At 33.5% G+C, this 20,049-nt stretch overlaps 2 protein-coding genes across 3 annotated transcripts; both read right to left on the bottom strand.

Moving 5' to 3' along the window:
• Positions 1-269: 269 nt before the first annotated feature.
• LOC112511492 (SNAP25 homologous protein SNAP33-like) lies at positions 270-3,687 on the bottom strand. Of its 2 annotated transcripts, none has more exons than XM_025117127.1 (6): positions 3,401-3,687; positions 2,097-2,697; positions 1,116-1,209; positions 853-986; positions 656-753; positions 270-575 (listed from the first exon to the last, which is right to left on the bottom strand). In XM_025117127.1, exons 2-6 carry the CDS (start codon positions 2,589-2,591, stop codon positions 476-478), a joined length of 921 nt encoding a protein of 306 aa, XP_024972895.1. In that variant the 5' UTR covers positions 2,592-2,697; positions 3,401-3,687; the 3' UTR covers positions 270-475. The 2 variants fall into 2 exon arrangements, with proteins under 2 accessions (XP_024972895.1, XP_024972894.1); XM_025117126.1 differs by having other exon boundaries at positions 2,097-2,682; positions 3,401-3,686.
• Positions 3,688-12,253: 8,566 nt separating this feature from the next.
• On the bottom strand, positions 12,254-13,877 carry LOC112510878 (zinc finger protein ZAT9-like). Its single transcript, XM_025116228.1, has one exon. It carries the CDS (start codon positions 13,875-13,877, stop codon positions 12,375-12,377), a length of 1,503 nt encoding a protein of 500 aa, XP_024971996.1. The 3' UTR covers positions 12,254-12,374.
• Positions 13,878-20,049: the final 6,172 nt, after the last annotated feature.

Raw genomic sequence — 20,049 nt, 5'->3', positions numbered from 1 at the left:
AATTTTAAGAGGTTTTTTGAACATATTGCTTGGCTCGAAAAACTTAATCAAACTAATGAATGAGCCAAGTCAAACATCTACGTTATGGAACTCGACTCGTCGAGTAAATTGAGTTTTATTTTGTGTTTAAGATCAACTTGATGGGTTGAGCCGACCTAAACTTGAGCTCGACTCAGATAAGTCGTTAAATGCTCGAATCATTTTCACCCCTTATTTTATCGACCTAATAACAAACCAGCACAAACCAAGCCAAAAATAAAATAGAAGTTAAGAACACATTTTTGTTAGTGACGATGTTTCTGTTCGATTAACGAGTCAAATGTAGAGAAACAACAAATGCAATAGTACAGGCCGATAAGAAAATTCCGGTGGCAAAATAACCTTCTGCATACAAGCGTTTATCCGTCATGACTTATCAACATCATACAGACACGGGTAAGAAAACGATCATCGAGTGAAACTCGAGTCATTCGATTTATTTTCCAAGCAAACGTCGAGTACGTTGATTAGCACCTCTAACTCGGAAATTGAGCTCATCAACATCATCTTGAAGAGGATCAAGAGCTTTGTTTTGCCTGCAGAATTTCAAATTTGTCATTAGGAAACCAAGTAAAACGAATGCAAATCGACAGTGATAGACCCTGAAAATACCAACCTTTCGATCTCAGAACCCATGTCAACGGCCATTTCTTTAAGTTCCCCAAGTATGTTACTCAAATCCGAGAGGGCATCGTCTTGCTGGCTTTTCTCGTACTGTTATCGTCACAAATGAATATCAGAACTTGATAACCATATGTGGACTCGCCAACTTCACAAGCTTAAATCGAAGCAAGAAATTAAACCTTTGCATACCTCAACTTTCTGCATTGCGTTCGTCGGTTCAGAGGGCGGTGTTTTTGAATGCCGCTGTCCCTTAGTCGGGGTTGTTGTAAGTCCCAGTTTTTCTCTTTGTTCCAAATGGGCACCCTTTCGTAGCGCAGGATCATCTGAAAAATCATCAAAACTCAATCGGACGGCCCAAATTGCATAACTTACAAAACGATCATGAAACAATGTCTAAGATTACAGGAAAAAGATATCAATCGTCAAGTGTTCTATCTGAAAAATCATCGAACCTCTTGTGATCATTGGTCCTGTTATAGCGTGACCCTTCTTAGGCTTCCAAGTCCTCGAGAAAATACCCCCAAGACTTCCCAAAAGCTTCTCGCCCTGCATCACCAAATCGTAACATCAGATTTAGCTACAAAATATGGGCAATTTGATCGACTAAACACACCAAAAAAATGCACTCGCACCACCTAGCCTTTGGCATAAATTTCCACAAAAGAGAGACTTTACCATGACCCAAACCTGTTAAGAGTCTCACATCGACTAGACTTGGCCTTTCTACTTTAATATATGTTTAAACCCCTCTTCTCTTCTCAATAACTCTTTTGAAGAGTGATACGACATGGTTTCACATATTATCACATGGTATCAGCGCCAACGTCCATTTATGGACATTTGGCCGTCTAGTGTCTGCTTAAGGGGGCATGTTAAGAGTCTCACATCGGCTAGATTTGGACATTTCTACTTTAATAAATGTTGGACCCCCCCCCCCCCCTTCTCTCTCCTCAATAGCTCTTTTGGAGGGTAATAATATGACGGGGCTCCACATATTGTCACATGATATCAAAGCAAGGTCTACCTCTGGAACACATATGTGCCAAGGACTCGAGATTCTATGACATCTGGTGCCCGTATATCCTTCATTGGATGGGGCTTGTTAGAGTCCAACATTGGCTAGACTTGTACCTTTCTACTTCAATATTTGTTGTAACCCCCCTTCTCTCCTCAACGGGCTTTTTTGGAGAGCAATATGAAAGGGTTCCACATATTCTCACATGATATCAGAGCCATGGTTTACCTTTAGGTCATTTGTCCCTAGCTAGTCTCCATTGGAGGGGGTGTGCGTTAAAGAGTCCAAAATTGGCTAAACTTGGACCTTTTTACTTCAATATTTGTTGGAACTCCCCTTGAGGGCTTTTTAGGAGAGTAAGATGATGGGTTCCACATATTCTTATAAGCAATGACATTCAATAAGAAAAGATCAATACCCTGCTAAGATCCTGCTCGATATCAGCTGCAGTCATGTGAGTCCTAGTGATCTGCTCACCCTGTTGATGCAGCGTGATCATGGTCTTGGTGGCATCTTCTCTTATGTTTTCTGCAATCTTTAAGGCACTGTTAACGGTTTTTGTAGTCTCTTCAGCCTTATACGCAGCATACTCCTCCAATTCTTGCACATCTTGATTCTCTATTCCACCAGAATCAACAAAATCGTTCTTGTATTTGTTTCTTGATGCGTAACTAAGTTTGTACCCAGATGAACCTGAGGTCCCCTTAACCTCATCATCATCAAAAAGACTAGCTCTTGAATCTGGGACCAATAATGCAGGTTCAGATGAGGTTCTTCTAGTCTGGTTTAGGGTTGACTTTTTGTCAAACTCGTCATCAGAATCGAATGGATTCGGTGCATGATGGCTGGGGTCAACTGAATTGTTTTTGCCAGTTCTATGAAGATGGAAATGAGGTTTCTTGATCCCAAACATGTTGAATCTCAATAGATTTTGCCGGGTTTGATTAGGAACGAATCAAAGAATCACAAATTTTGAGCTAATCCGCAGCAAGTTAACAAGGCTCCTATAAAACAAGAATCTGATTGCAAATTAGATGGTGGTTTTGAAATCATCATATTCATCGCATTGCAGTCCTCATTTTTGTTCAACTCGCTCGTTTCCATAAAGATCATGATTTTCTTTTCGATTTTTGCATAAACGATGGTTCGTTTGCAATGAAAATTACATTCTAAAACTAAGAAGATGGTGAATTTTGACTTCTTTTTCTTATTGATGATAACTTGTTGCCCCTAAATTCCAAACACTTGCTCTACTTAATCAAATATTAGTTAACCAAACAAATCAAACATCAAGAACAACAAATCTTTAGGGGTAAACAGGACAAAATCAAAATTTCCCAAATTCATTTTAGGTCATTCTCATCAACCAAGCACTTGCAAGTAAATCAAAAGCAAAACCCACATGAATTCAAGACAAATATAGCAAGACAACTTTCCAGAAAACTGATTATATGCATTAGATAACATAATACAGGTATGTTCCAGAAGTTGAACTTTAAACCTAAACCACAAGAAACCCCCAAATCATGGGGGGATAGATAAACCCTGAGATAACTCGACGAACGAGACAAAACCCATATAAATTAAGAACATAAACAGCAAATTAACGCTTCCCAGAAACTAATTATATGGTTACGAGATGGGTATGTTCTAAAACTTGAGATATAAACTAAAAAACACAAGAAAATGGGTGGATTTGAAGAGGGGAAGTTGAAGTAGTACCTGAGAAACTTGAAGAACTGGAGAAACTGTTGGATTTGGCAGATGTTTAAGAGAAGAAACGATGGCGGCCAAAGAAATGATATATAGATTCAATGCGATTGCAAAGGGAATATAAAGCAATTCAGCAAACGGGGGAAAATTGTTTGAAGAAAAAGTCTATGATGGGTGCCGTTGAATAATGGATGGGAGTAAGATCGTGATTGATGTCTGGAAGAATTGAACAGATCAAAGAGGAGATACCATGGAAGAGAGGAGAAGCGCGTAAGATAATGGACTTCGGCCCTCACTTGGTTTTGAATTCAAATACAAATCTTTGATTTAGACAGCAAGAACGCAAATTAAACGAAACTTCCCACGTTGTAATTCTTTTTTAACACGAACGAGTTTTAAATTGGATCATGGTGTTTATACAATTAACAGCAGAATTTTTTCGATTATTCATTGGGATTGATGAAATTGGATGATTGTTTACACATTTGTCTCCATTTTTCAATTTCTCATAAAAGAATGAATTGCCTTCTTGGTCCTTGTGGTTTGTTTAAAATAGGGATATACCTTTAAGGGTGTGTTTGGTATGAGGACAAGACATGACAGGACAAAATAAGACAATTGTTTAACTTTTGGTAAGATAAACTGGACAGAACAGAACAAGTAAAATGATCAATTTACTCCTGACAAGTTGTTTATTTTAATTAATTTATGTAATTTATAAAATTATAATAGAATAATTATTTTTTTATAACAAAATATATCATTTGAAGTTTTTGTCAAAACAATTAAAATGACACCAAACAAAAAGTTTATGTAGTTTTTTATTTTTATCTCTTTTCTACATTATTTTTATTACTAATATATAATAAATTATATAAATTAATAAAAATATAGAAACCGTATAAAAATAATATTTTGAGGACAGTAAAAGTAAAATGAAAGTTTTAAAAACATAAAATACAATAAATAAAATTAAAGAATGAATAAAATGTAAAAAAAGAAGACCTATTTGATATTTTATAAGATAATTAAGTTTTATTTTGAGGTTATATTGGTAAAATATCTGTCTGTTCCACCTTGTTTCACCCTGTTCCATGGGGTAGGGGTGGAACAGACCTGCTCCACCTTGTTCCCGCCTGTTCCACTTTGTTCCACTCTGTTCCCGTCTGTTTCACATAAAATCCATGCCAAACATAGGACATAGATTCCTGTCATGTCCCTGTCCCGTGTACCAAACGCATCCTAAATGTATTATGTCTATCTTTTCATTTTAATAATACTAGTTGTGTACTCGAGCAATGCGAGCGAGAGCCGTGAAATATAACAATTTTGAAGTTTCACTAGTTTTATTAGAGAAGATTTAACGATGATATAAGTTACACGTGGTCTTTACATATTAATACAATTTGAATAAATTATAGTTATGGTTTCAATTACAGTCTATCGATGAAAAAATTGTATGATAGTTTAAAATCCAATATATTTAAACGACTCCACAAATGTCTTCGATTTACATTAAGAGCAAAAAATCAAGAGATCGAGAGCGAGACCGAGAGTTCTAGAGTAATTGAAGGAGAGATGAATCCGATAACTTTTAATAACTCATGGTGAATATCAATTTGAATCTCACCTTGGAAGATGAGAGAAGACATAGAGGTATGAGATGGTGAAAACATGATTGAAATGTGTCAAAATTATCTTGGAAACATGAAAAGAAAAAGTAATAATGTGCATTGGTAACTTGCACTATATATTATTTTAATTGTAGATTAAGAGATTTTTAAAACTAAATGCATAAAATAGTAGTACTTAAYGTATTATKAGTTGTTTTTAAGACTTTTAAGACTTTGTGCATAAATGTATAGTACTTTGTGCATTAAAAATTGTTTTTAAGACTTTTAAGACTTTGTGCATAAATGTATAATAATTTGTGCATTAAAAATTGTTTTTAAGACTTTTGATAAATCTGATTTATAAGGTAATATAGACTAATGGTTCTTTAACATGTCGTTCTTGCATCTAGAGGGGAGTACATTTGATGTAATAATTTCTTAAATGTATTACCACATTTCCAAGGGTTACCACTTTTTACAGGTCAATAGAATATTTATGCTCAAAATCCCGATTGATTTAACATTGTTAACAATTTTAGCCCTCCTATGTGGCTTTCACGTGAGGGACAATTTCATTAATTTATTTTGATAAATGTTCATTTTCTTTATTTTAGAAAGTGTTTGGGATTGATTATTTGAAACAACTTATGTTTTTTTAGAAAAGTTCTTGTCAACTTATTATAAGTTAGAATGATTTAACTTATTCAAAAACTTCTTATTATCGGTTTGACACCAGTATAAGTTGTTTACCCAAACACTTAAAAATGCTTATTACATGTGTCAAACCGGAATAAATCAATAAGTTGTTTTTATAAGCAATCACAAATACCCTTAATCTTTTTCATCTGTCTTATGTTTATCAAAATAATTTATTATGAATCCTTATCTTTTTCATCAATAAAATCAAGAACAAACCTTGAATCAAAATCCCTAAATTAATTAAATGAACTTCTAAACCCAAAACAAATCAATGACAATATTAAATTATTTTTTTAAAAGAAAAAGAGCTAAAAGACTAAGGAGCCGTTTACCAAACGATTATCTGGTAAATACATATCAAGTCACGTTACCTCACTGGATGAATATGGTAAGGACAAAAAATCTTACCCCGTAAGTGAGGGCGACGACTCTTACCACAGTAAACACTTATCATGTTAGTAAATAATAGTGTTAAATTTTACCGGTAAGTACTTACCGGGTAAGTGTTTGGTAAACGGCCCCTAAGTGCTCTCATGTAAAAGGCACATGCTTTAATTTAACGCACCTTATTTAACGGTGTTAATTTGAGGGACCATGGATGTTATGAAAATAAAAAGTTAAGGACCATAAATACAGATGGTCCATTTAAAGGACTATGAGTGTTATGAAAATAAAAGGACAGAGACCACCAATATAGATAATGCATTTAAGAGACTATATTCAAGTTTTGAGCAAATTGGTGTAATTCACTCTGTATAAAATAACTGATGTCCCCTTAAATTTAAAGTAATGGGTCGTTTACCAAATACTTATCGGATAAGTATTTACTGACAAGAATTATCACCTTTTCTTACCTTATCGGGTAATATTTTCGACCATCAAATTAAAAGTTAATCTTTCTGGAAAAAGAACAAATTATAAAATTTAATATAAAAATCATTATTAATTATAAATAATACATCATAAAAAAAGGATCTTTATTATTATGAGACCTTACTCCATTGCCTCAATGACCTAATTTGAAAGAATCCGAAGGTCCGGACATGCACATAAGTCATAAAAGGTTACAGTAAATTACATTTTTGGTCCATGTGTTTTGTCAAAAGTAACACTTTTTGTCTCTATAGTTTTGAAATTACAGTTTAGTCATTGTGATTTGCAAAAATGATCGAATTTGGTCCCTATCTCTAACGGCCAATAATAGAGTCTGTTAAGTCAGAGTATTTTAGTCTTTTTCTACTTTTATCTCATTTTTATTAAATATATAAATTACAAGGACCAAAAACGTAACTTACTCTAATATGTATACAAAAGAGGTAACTTTTTGATATACAAATGAAATTACATACACATATACATATACACATACAACATATACATATACAATCAAACCCAAATCAAAATGAAAATGAAAACCAAAATAAAAATTCAAATTCAGAGTTTATTCACACCCAAAAATTGATACAATCTTTAGAATCAAAACAATAAAACCTTAACCCTAAATAAAACCAAGGGCTTAGCTCAAACAAAACCATAAATGCTGATCTTCGTGTTCAAAAACCAAAATGGAAATCTTAATCTTCATCCTTACATCTTGATTTTCATTCAAAATCCAAATTATAAATCAAAACCTAATGATGGAGGTGTTGAAACCGGACCGGATGCAGGTTAGTTGAGAGTCAGAGAGAGGGTTGTGGTTGCCATTTGTTAAACCCAACTCTTATAAGGTGCACATCATGAAACATAGGTCTTCAGAGGTGCAAATTGGCCGGTCAGATCGTGAACCCAGGTCATCGACAACTGTTTGTGCTTCATTGATGAAGATCGACGGTGCTAGGGGAGATGTACGGCGTGGTGGAAGGGTGACATCCCATCATGCAAGGTTGATTAACACTGGTGTATTGGTTGGTTTCAGGGGTAGGTGCATTGAAAAGAGAGGTTGGCGAAGAAAGATATCGAAGAAGGCGCTTTGCAGGTGGTGGGTGTGTCGATGAAGAGAGACATCCGAGAAGAAGGCAGGTTGCAGAGTGTGTGTGCGTCGGAGAAGAGAGGCCGATGAAGAGAGGTGTCAGAGAAGAAGTCGAGTTGTAGGGGGTAGGTGCACCGGAGAAGAGAGGCCAACGAAGAAGAAGGCAAACACAATAATAGGAAGACATCGACAGGTTGGTCCTAAGATGTTTGATGCCCTATGCGAAAATAATAAAAAATGCCTCTAAACCTATTTTTTTTAAGCTAAGGAAACAACGAAACATGCGATTTTTAAAGGTTTAGAACTTATTCAAGCTAAGTGTCTCATCCCCATGCTGATTTTTATTAATTATAATTAAAAAAAATACGGGAGGGGGGGGACATAAAAACAATGACACCGAATACAAAATATATAATGATAAAAGAATAAATCTTGGATTAATTAGATCGTGCTTCCTTGTTTTCCATTTTTTCTTTTTCCAAATTGAAATTAGCAAAATAGAAATTTTATTTCAATATATGGGACTTAAAAGACAAGGAAAACTATTAGTTTTTAACTAAAATAGTAAACTACATCCAAATTCTGTCATATTAAGCAAAAAGTAAAATTTAAAAGTTACAAGTCTAGCGACTAAAGGCTAAGGCCTATCTGTTAGCAACTTAATAAGCTTAATGGAACTAACAGCTCATTCCCTTAACTATGCATGACCGTTTCGTAGTGGTTTAATGATATAAAAAGTGACTTATCCAGTAAGCTTATAGGGGGACCTTTATGTAGAAAGTCAAGTTTTTTTCCTTCCAAACATATCATTTCCAACTAAAAAAATGCTCCTTATATCTGCGGAAATCTCTCACAAACAAAAACTTTTCCAGTTTATACAAACAAATTAATTCATACAGACAACTTTATCCATATAGAACATAATAAAAAACCAATCAAACGACCCTAACTCTAATACGGTAATGCCAAACCTCAAAGTAAACAAAAGTCAAAAAAATAATCATAAATTGTAAAATTCATAATCTATATTACTGTGCATTGCAAAGAACAAGTGCCCAATAATTAAGACAATATCACAATATGTTGTTAAAGTTATGCAGTATACTCCAACTATATTGATACAGTGATGTACTCATGTGCATTAAAAATTTCAATTATCAGATAATTCAATATGCAAGAGAAAGACTCATTATCAAAATGACAAAAACCCCTTAGCCTTAGCCTAGTAGGTCAGTAACCCACACAACTACATTACCCAACTTTATAATAATCAGTTAGAAATTTAGATTTATTTTTTGCAAAAAGATTTAAAGATTCATAAATCATAATATGACTCACACAACAACTCGGTAAATTCAATCAACAGTAGAAATCAGTCATTCGAGATTTCCATATTTGATTTCTTGAATCTAACTCCATGCCTTGAAAATCGAAATAGTCGAACTTTGAAGAACAATAGAATTTGGATTAAGTTGTTGGAATGATGACGTTAACCGGTTCACAATGTGCATTCAGTATTCATTACTACTAAGCCTTGGGACTGTTTTTATAGTCAAAGCTCAGTTGTCTAATTCTCAAACTATTAAACCCAAAACTAGTAATAGATGACAACTTGATGCCTCTTTAGGCTTTGATGCCCTGTACGGCTGCACGGGCTGCACTTGGCCAGGGCGGCATTGGGGCCGTCGTATATGATGTATGTGTGTGTGTGAATATATATATATAGGGTTAGGTTCCGGTGAGAAAGAAAGTTATAATGAGAAACGTAAGAATAAATCTCCATCATTCGATCAATCCTAATTGAATGTCAACACTAATGAGGTGCACCAAGGTGCACTTGATCAATTTTCTTCTAATGCGTAATTCATAGGTGGACATTAGATTAAAAATGATCAAGAGTTTATATATCTTCTTATACTTCTCATTATAACTTCACTTCTCACACGATCCTTCACCTCCATATATGTGTGTGTATATATATATATATATATAGGGTTGGGTTCACGTGAAACCAACTTGTTTTCGTGAGACCACATTTTTACACTTGAAACTTCACAGCAAAAACACTGTGAAGGTTTAAAAAAATCAAACATTCACAGCAAAAACACTGTGAAGGTTACTTTCACAGCATTTTGCTGTGAAGTTTCAAGTGTAAAAAGGTGGTCTCACGGGTCTCACGAAAACAGGCTGGTTTCACGTGATCCCAAGTCTACATATATATACATACATACACATACACACACACACACACACATATATATATATATATATATATATATAGACTTGGGATTACGTGAAACCAGCCTGTTTTGCCTTCTGATTTTTTTTTTAATTTAAAGTGTAAAAAATGGTTTCACGGGTCTCAATGAAACAATCTAATCTCACGTAAATCCAACCCTATATATGTAATTATATTTGTATATTTAAAAGTTACCTCTTTTGTATATATATTATAGTAAGTTACGTATCTAAAAAAAATATTTATTAAAATTATTTTAAAATCATGTATTAAAGAATTTCTAAAAATATATGAATCATATTAATATCTTTGACTCTAGTAAATAAGATTTACTACTATATAGTAAAAGAGTTTTAGGTTGGAATCTTATATATAATATCACTTTTTAAGGACAAATGTTCATCAACAGGAAGACAACCATTACCACCACAACCAAATCTATTTTCATTTTTTTTATTAACCTGGATATCCAACCTGTTATACGAGCTGACTAATCTCAGGATGACCATCTGTTTTGCAGATCGTCCAGAGTCACCGTATTTGAACCTCCATGGTCACAAGAGAATTTTTATTCCTCCTTAGATTTAAATATAAACATCCTGATACTTTTGACCTTTAAAGCCAAACTCAAACCAATCAGCCACCACCCTTATGGTTATTTTCATCATCATAGTTGCCTTAAGAAGAATTGAACAAAAGTCAAAGTAGTAGACTTTTTGGGACCACTTGAACCATAATACATGGATCTTTCAAGCTTGTTTTCAGTAAACAAAGAAAAAGTCTGGGTTTTTTCATGCTTAAGCTGATCTACGCTTCGAGTATGAAAATGGTTTCAATCGGGCTTTTTAGGCGCTTGCTTTTTTTTGGGCTTTTGATAGAAAAACATGACCCTACCGAACTTTGAGGCCTGGTTTGGCTTGTGCTTCACGCTTGCTTCACCTAGAATTTTTTAGGCAGATATCTGACCTTATGCATCTCTAGTCCTAACACAGGATCTTATGTTTGAAATTAGCAAAAAAATAGCCTACTATTTTATCCTTCTAGTTTAGTGAGTTTATATATTCGGCTCGCGGGCACTATTTTGTATTCGAGCTTGAGTTCAAACCAACCGATCTCTTAACTCGAATAGCTCACAAAAATGCTTAAATCTTTATCACCAACCATTAGGCGTAGCATCCTTTTCTTACCAAAATATATATAAGATTCTAAAACGTCTGCAAAATATTCAATTTTGGTAGTATATTATAACTTTACTCAAATTTCATAAATAAATATTCGTCTTTGTTTTCTAGTTAATAATTTGAACAAAACTTTCGATGAAAAACCTAACGTATGAAATAATACACGTTAACTTTATAACAAACCTTTCGATGAAAAACCTAACGTATGAAATAATACACGTTAACATAGTAGTTTAGTAATGGGAAAATTGCACCAAAATGGAACCAACTTTCACCTGATTCTTATTTTGGGGAACCAACTTTTAAAATAGTCATTTTTGGGAAACAACTTGCACCTGATTCTTATTTTGGGGAACCAACTTGCAAAATAATTATAAAAAATAACTAAAATTCGTTTTTTTTTAAAAAAAATTAATGCAATAAAATATATTTTTCATTTCAAATCTTTTTTTTTTAATTCAAATATCAAATTGAAGAATTTTTAAAAAAAATCTAAATTACCACGATAAAAATTGTTTTTTTACTAATGTAATAAAAAATCAATTTAATAGAAAAAATTAATTGATGCAATAAAAAATAAATATTAAATTATCACATTCAAGATTTTTATATCTAACCAATCCGTATCAATATTAAAGTTTAAATCAAATTTGGCAAATCAAACCAAAAGTTTGATAAAGACCCTTAAATTACCTGTTACCTGTTCAACAGATTAACCAAACCTTTAAATAAAACAAAAGTTTGATAGAGACCCCTAAATGATGATTTTGAAAGTTGGTTCCCCGATATAAGAATCAGGTGAAAGTTGGTTTCATTTTGGTACAATTTTCCGTTTAGTAATTTACATATCTTGTACCACATTCTTGATTTTTGTTCCCCGAGTTTGACAGTACGAATAAATTGCATTTTTGTCTCGCTTAATCTTCTCTTAACCTGTCATGTACTCCTTACCAAACCCACTGAGACTCTAAAACCACCATTTAAAAAGCTTCATCCACAGGAGACAGACCATTGGCAGAGCAGAAGCAAATGTTCTAAGGACTCAAACATGTTGCAGGCACCATTTGTATCTAAAAATCTGTCCAAATGTTTAGTGGTTCATGAAACAATTGTAATTGAATGAAAAAAAAAGAGCAATCTATTTCACAAAAATGTAGAACTTTTTAACAAAGTGTGTTGGCTACTTAAACTGTTGGTCAAGCAGCAATTACATCAAATTTCTAAAGAATCAATGAAATCCGTATATCAGACAAGATCTGATGCATTAGTGCTGGTATGATTATTAGCTCGTCGACAGCAAACCAAGGAGTGTCGATTCGTGGTTGTAGCACCATGGATTGTACCCTGTGGTACTTGTGTTCATCATCATTGTTTCTTCCTGTTCTTGCTCTTCTTCTTCTACTGGCTCAGGAGGCATGTTTAGATCAAGAAAACCTCGGATTTCGTGAACTGGATCCTTGACCTTTTCAATCACTTTCAGGTTTTGTTGATTCAGTTTAGCTTCTGCAATCAAGTGTGATCTTTTATGACCCCCCAAAGCTTGTCCAGATGAGAAAATTCTTAAGCAAATTGAGCATTCATGTGCTCCTACCACCATTGTGTTCTTCAAAGAACCAACAAGATTGAAACTTGATGTTGATTGATGATGATCAGATGTTTTTTCAGAACACCCATTGATCATTTGATCATGATCTAAGATGGGTTCGCTTTCGATCTTGTTTTTATGGTCGTTTTTCGAATCAAAACATCCCTTTAACTTCTTGTGACTTGCTCTATGCCCACCAAGTGCTTGATAAGAGTGAAAACTCTTGTTGCAAGCAGTACAATCAAACTTTCTCTTGATTGAACCTTCAAATTTTGCGAAACCAAACTCGTTTTGATCATCGAATTCGTCTTGATTGATTATAGTTTTCTCCAAACTATAAGAACCCACCTCAGATCTTCCAAGAGAATCAACACCAACTTCAGTTTCTGCTAACTTCTTCATCTTACAACCATTTCCAGTTAGCTTCTTACTCTGAACTTTAGTCAACTTAACAAAACCAGTTGGGGATTTGCATTCAAATCCATCACCCCATTTTCCCACATCTCTTGAAAGCATCATCAAACACATAGCAACCTCTGCTTCTTGTTCTTGATCATTATCATAAACAACACTTGTTGAAGCATGGTTAGCATTCATGGAGACTGAAGATGAATCTGTAGTGGTGGTGGTAGTAGTAGTAACAGTAGGAGTTGTACCACAAGTAACTATGCACCCTTTTGTTGTTCCATTTCTTGATCTTGATTTCTTCATCCGACTGCTTTTCGCACTTGAATTCTCGTTATTGGATTGACTGATGGAAGAATCTTGATTCAAGATTGCAGTTTTGGTGTTTGAGACTTTGTCAGAATGGCATTTCATGTGTCCAAATAAGGCCTTCCAAGATTGAAAACCTTTCCCACATTCTTTACAAAGCTTATCAAGAACAACCAAAGAATTGTTCTCATTATGGGCTTCACTTGAAATTTTTGCTTTCAGAGTTCTTTTGGGATCTTTTCTCAGTTCATAACCCAAATCATTCGAATTCGAAGAGACATTTGTGACTGATGTGTTGTTATCAATCAAGTTTTCACCATTGTTGTTGAGAGATGAGAGCTTCATCTTGTGATGATGATCAGTGGAATTGATCACGTGAGACCTCATGTGACCTCCCAGGGATCTACCACACGGGAAGCTCTTGTTGCAGAGCTTACACATGTGTTTCATCAGTTCTTGATCACTTTGTTCAACCGAATTCGACATTTTCAACAGAGAAAAGGTCAAAATTCAGATCAGATTGAAAGCTAAAGTGATCCAAAAAAGAGGATTTAAGAATGAACTTGTCAAAGGAACAGAGGATTCAAGCATGAAAAGTGAGAATTAAGAACACCCAGATCAAGAAACAAGATCAAAGTAGGTTTCCACTCTTCTTGCAGATTGAAACGACCCATGAAGAAGAACCCATCTCAGATTCCATCTAGCTTTTCAGTAAGAACAACCCTCCAAAGTTGAAAACTGAGAATTCCGAAACACCCAGATCAAGAAAGACGATCAAAAACTCAAATCTTTAGTGGGTATCCACTCCTCCTGAAGATTCAAACGAACAACGAAGAACCCATCTCAGATTGCATTCGTTCTTCAGCAAGAAACAGGACTCGAAAAATTTACAACTACGAATTGAGAAACTCCAAGATCAAGAAACACGACTAGAAGCTACAATCTTTCCAGAATGAAATGAAAAACGATAAAAACACCCATCTCAGATTGCATTTTGTTCTTCAGCAACAGCAAGAACAAGATCCAATCTTGTTAAATGAGAACACAAGAACTGAATTAAGTTACACTCAAGTAGCAGTCAAGATTTGAAGCAAAAAAGATTGAAATTCTGGAAAGAGATGATTGGTCGGTTACCTTTCTTGCTAATGATGGCGATGAACAAAGCACACCCTTTCTCTTTCTCTCTCTCTCCCTGAAATTTTGCCAGTTTCTCTCTCTAGAAATATGTATGCACAGAGACAGAAGAGAGAGAGAGAGAGAGAGAGATAGATAGATGAACAGACTATATTTGGAGGAAGAAGGAGAAATCCATGCATGGAAATAAGGATAAAAAGAGGCAAAAACAACGTGTACTCACCCAAGTATCCTACGCCAACACCCATCCAACGGTTCATATTGCCCCACATTGACCATCCATCATGATTGTTGCCCTCAAATTCCTAATTTTGCCATGATCTCTGTAATTATCTACCCACAGAAACATAAACAAAGTTGTGGGTCTCATACACCTCAAACTTTCCTTCAATGCAATTACCAAATACTGCCAATAAAGGCATGCCAAGTGTCACACCTACTCCTAAAGTATTTGAGCTCAGTTGCACAGGGGCAATTTCGTCATTTTGGTAAGTTGGAGAATGAGAAATGGACCCACAGAGCTTACAAGAAGTTTGTGAAGTAAAGAATCTACAAGCCTGCATATGGAAGCTAAAAGCTTTTCTTTTTGTGCTATGCAAGCATACCAGTAGGGGTAGTGTGGCTAGTGGCATTTTGGTCATTTCACATCAATCACACTCCAACTCCAACATAGCTCTAACCGAAAGCCTTAATGTCTTGTTATGGCTAATCACTATCTTAAGCATTAATTGTATCGTTTAAGCCGGCATCTTAGCACAATGTTTAGCTGTAGCATAAGTGATTACAAGAAAAACAACTAACTTTTATTTTATTCGTTTTTAGCCCCTGATTTTTAAATTACTTTTGCATACAAGTCCAATTCATGACATGTGCATCCACATTATGTGATATTTATTAGATAATTGCATTACTTTTTCCCTAATAATTCTAAGAAATCAAGTTTTTCTATAGAGACGACGGTTGTCTGGATCAGTTTCTACGTACCTCGACTAAAACCATAAGGCTCAAAGTTGTCAGGCGCAAAAGTCTTTAATACGCTTAGAGGACTCGAACTCGTGACCACTGAGAAATAAACTCAAGACCTTATCAATTGAGCTACCACTGGGGTTTTAAAAGAAAGATCAGAAGTTAAGAGTTGTCTCTGTAGAATTTCTTTTTTTATAAAAGATAAACCCTGTAATTTTTCGAAATTGAAATTGTACGGTCTTAATTACACAGTGCAGAGGTTGTTTTTGCTTTGTCGATGACCCCTGAAGTTGTTAAAGGGTTAGTTTGGCACTACCCCCTTATTTGTTAAGAATAACCAATTTTATAAGATCAAATGGTACTTAAAAATCTGATCAATAATTAATTTTGCATTATGTGTTCACTTAATCGAACAGTAAAAGATCAATCAAACCCAGTACACCATACGACTCTAACAAGCTTATAACATCCATCTCAACCCTTAGTTTTCGTTTTACGCTACCATGATTATGGTCGTTTCTTTTTTGGTGTCAGTATTTGTTAAATTCAAGAAAATATAAAAACCTGTATTACATAAAGTACAATTCTTTATAGCAGTATTGTCAATCTTGGATGCCTAATGGTAAGCACAAACATACACACATGGTGTGGCATTAATTAAGCTAAAGAAGCTTCACTTATGAGACAAGAGAGAGTAGGCAACTCACTAAAAGTGATGATCAAGTTGACAACCAATTTCTAACCCTTCAAGGGATTTTTTGGTCACTCCTTCCTTGTCTTCTATTCAATGCCATTTTCTATACATTTTTAGGCCAAAAGATAAGATGCCTTACTTTGACCTTTATGTTATTTGTGGTTCTTGTTAACTCCTAACCGGATCAAAAATACTGTTTATGTTATATCTGTACTGATATGGATGTATTCATTTTGTTTGGATCTGGGTTTGGATCCAATCTGGATTTTGTACTGGTTTACAGATTGTTTAATTAATATCAATGATAAAAACATATTTTTTTTACACAAATCAAAACCCGTTTTCATTTGGTCTGACATGAAGGTGGGACCCATTTTTGACACAGAAGATGGGTCTCATCTTTATTAAGGCCTTATTTATCCCACTAAGTGAAAGTAAAGACGGAGGTGGTGAGTTTTTAAGTGCATGAAGGAGACTCATAACAGTTTGAAGTGTGCTTCATTGCCCCAAAAGCACTCTTGTTGTATAAAGCAAAGCATGTGAATGCTTAATTGGTCATCAACATTAATTGATGATTAATTAATTCTTAATCCTAAAGAAGTTATTATTAGGTTATGACCACATCAAGCTTTAATAATACAACTAAATTTATCTTGTAAAACCTCTGATCCCAAAAGTCGAAATCAATAAATCCATAACAACATACATAAAAATCGCGTTATTATAACAATGTCCTAAAACTGCCGTTTTAAAAAAGAGATTGATCAGTTAGATGACTTGCAGTTTCGTTACCCTTACAGATCTATCATCACCACAAGTGTACCATAAGATGTTGTGTAACCATTCAAGCAGAACTCAAATGGACAAAAAAACCCAGTACATTCAATAACATGGTTTAACAGAGCCATCAAATACGGTACAAATTACAAATATACCCTTTTGCTCGTTACAAGATTTGATTTTTTAAAGAAGACTCGATTATCGTAACAATTTATTTTTTTTATAAACACATTTATGAAACAAATGTAGATCCACAAGGCTCTCTTGTATGTAAACCAATCATAAAGTGCATGTGTTCCTTTACAAGTGTGATAATGGTGTCATGTGTTTGATAAACAAGTTTTTCTCACCAGCAATGCTTAGAAAATACTCTTTAACAAAAAGAGTCAATGAAACACTAAAGCAAGAAACCCTATAAAGAGTTGGAGGGTGGGACCCACTTTGTTGGACGAGCAGACGTTAAAACTACTTATTTACAATGAAAGACTTACGTCTATCCTTATAAATACATAATAAGTTTTTTTTTTCTTTTTTACCGTATTAGACATCGTATCATAAAAATGCATATAACCTCTAGATTTCGCTACACTGTCTCGTGTTTCAACCGTCTTTTGAGCTTATTTGGCCGTGTCATCAGATCAACAAATAATATTTTTAACTGTTTGACCCCTTTAAGTAATGTATTATTAGCATTAATTATCAAAAGAAATGTCATTGTTCTTGGATTCAACATCAGTTTGAAAGGTTAACCTATTCTGGTATTCTGAACCAGACACTTTTGACTTTTGGATTTGAACATGAGACCTCCAGACACTTTTGACTTTTGGAGTCCAAGCTCAAACCAATGAGATATCATTCTTGTTATAATATCATTTAGAAACTAACTTTGCAAGTGTAATATATAAACCAAACAAGTATCTTTTTAGGAGGAAAGAAGTACGTATGAAACCTGTTTTTAAGTTGATATTAATTTATTTATTTAAATTGAATATTTAATTAAATGTATAAAAGATGGCATTAGAAAAGATGATGAAAGCAAATGGGATTTGAGGGTGAAAAGGGGTGATGAAGATGATCTCCTCTTCACCCACCATTACAAGTCCTTTGTATATATTATTGTTTTGGTGGTGCAGTTTGAGCTTATTTAGCTTACCAAACACCCTACTTGCTCACCATTATCTATTCCCATCCCCATGTGGGAGGAGCAACACTTCAATGTGGATTTCAGAATTATATATATATATATATATATATATATATATGGAGGTTATTTTACAACCTTTTACATTCGTACACCCAATACAACCACCATCTCATACCTTCAATTTTTAATGTATGGTCAAGATGCATTGGATGACAGAATTGTAATAAAAGGGAAAACTATATGCATGCGCTTGATAGATTGAGGGTAACCAAGGGTAAGATTGGAATTGGAAAACTTAATCTATTATAGGAAGGGATTCTATGAAATCATGAATGCGATAATCACTCTGCTGTAGAAGACAAATAGCGATATTCATTGAAAATAGTTTCATCAGCACACTTTATAAGCTTTGACATACGGACAACACGCTAGATGAACTTAGTTTCATGTATCTATCATAACCTTTAAAATAAGGTTATGAAACTGATGAAAATGGTTTCATCGGTACACTGACAACAATTCTGCTCAACTATGTTTTTATGAACTTAGTTTTATGTATCCATGACACCTTTAACATAAGATTATGAAACTGATGAAAAAATGGTTTCATCAGTACACTGATAACAATTCTGCTGAACTATGTTTTTATGAACTTAGTTTCATGTATTCATCTCACCTTTAAAAGCACGTTATGATTCTGATGAAGATGGTTTCATCTGTACACTGACAACAAATATATTATGATGAAGATGGTTTCATCAGTACACTGACAGCATCGATTTCATTAAATATATCCTTGACGAATGTTTCATTGAAGGATATCGAATTCATAAGAGTATGTGAAGTTGAACCCATTATGCCAAAGCTTCATCGAATTCATCCAGGTTATTATTATTTTTCTATAGAAATCTTAATGTTTCCATATCAGTTTCAAATATACATAGTAATTAGAAGGTTACAACCATAAATAGGATTATTATTATTTTTAATTAAAAATAATAATAAATATGTAAAATTATCAAAGGACAACATTAACCTTTTCATTAAAAAAATAATTAAAAAAAGTTATTCATTGATTGGTTGAAAAAAAGGTTGCAAGGATTGTACAAATACACAAGGTTGTAAAAAAAATATACCCTATATATATATATATATATATAGGTTGGTTATTATACAACCCTTGACATTTGTGCAACCAATACAACTCAATCTCAACTTTCATTTGATTAATATGTGATTTTATATATATATAAGTTTTGATTGTTTCTTAATATAAAGTATTGATCATAATTAATGAACCATATTCATCTTCCATAAATATTCAACTCATAATAAATGAACTCTCATTATTTTCATAAATATCTCAATTTATTGGGTTGCATTGTTTGTACAAATGCGATGAGTTGTATTTGAAACAAACTTTCTCTCTCTCTCTCTCTGTGTATATATATATATATATATATATATAGATGAGCGTTCAAATAAAAACTTGACTCATTTGTATAAACCGTGTAAACCAATCTCATCTATTCATTTTCTTGATCAATGACTAAAATTAATTTACTTTATTTTAGGAAATTAAAAATTAAAAAATAATTAATATTTATTTTATTTCATCAATAAGGGTAGAATCGGTAAACAAAGGTAACACTTTTGTAACCCCTTGATTGCTTTTCCGATTCATTAACTAAAATTTAATTCATAGTATTTTTTATTCAAAGCAACCATATCAGCTAAATTATATTATTAATGAAATTGATTCACTTTGTGAAGTAATATACTATTTTAATGTTAACATTTTTTAAAATAATATCCATCAATAACTTATATCAAAATCAAAATACAACATATTCACTAATGTATAATGAATAATTTCATTAAAAATTAAAATAAATGATCATATTTCGTTTTTCTTAATTTCTTTGTAGTCGGATTCGTTA

The sequence above is a fragment of the Cynara cardunculus genome, assembly GCF_001531365.2.
Source record: "Cynara cardunculus var. scolymus isolate 2C chromosome LG 4, CcrdV1, whole genome shotgun sequence".
Classification (NCBI taxonomy): Eukaryota; Viridiplantae; Streptophyta; class Magnoliopsida; order Asterales; family Asteraceae; genus Cynara; species Cynara cardunculus.
Note: the sequence above shows the minus strand (reverse complement) of the source record. Positions and strands in the feature narration are given on the sequence as shown.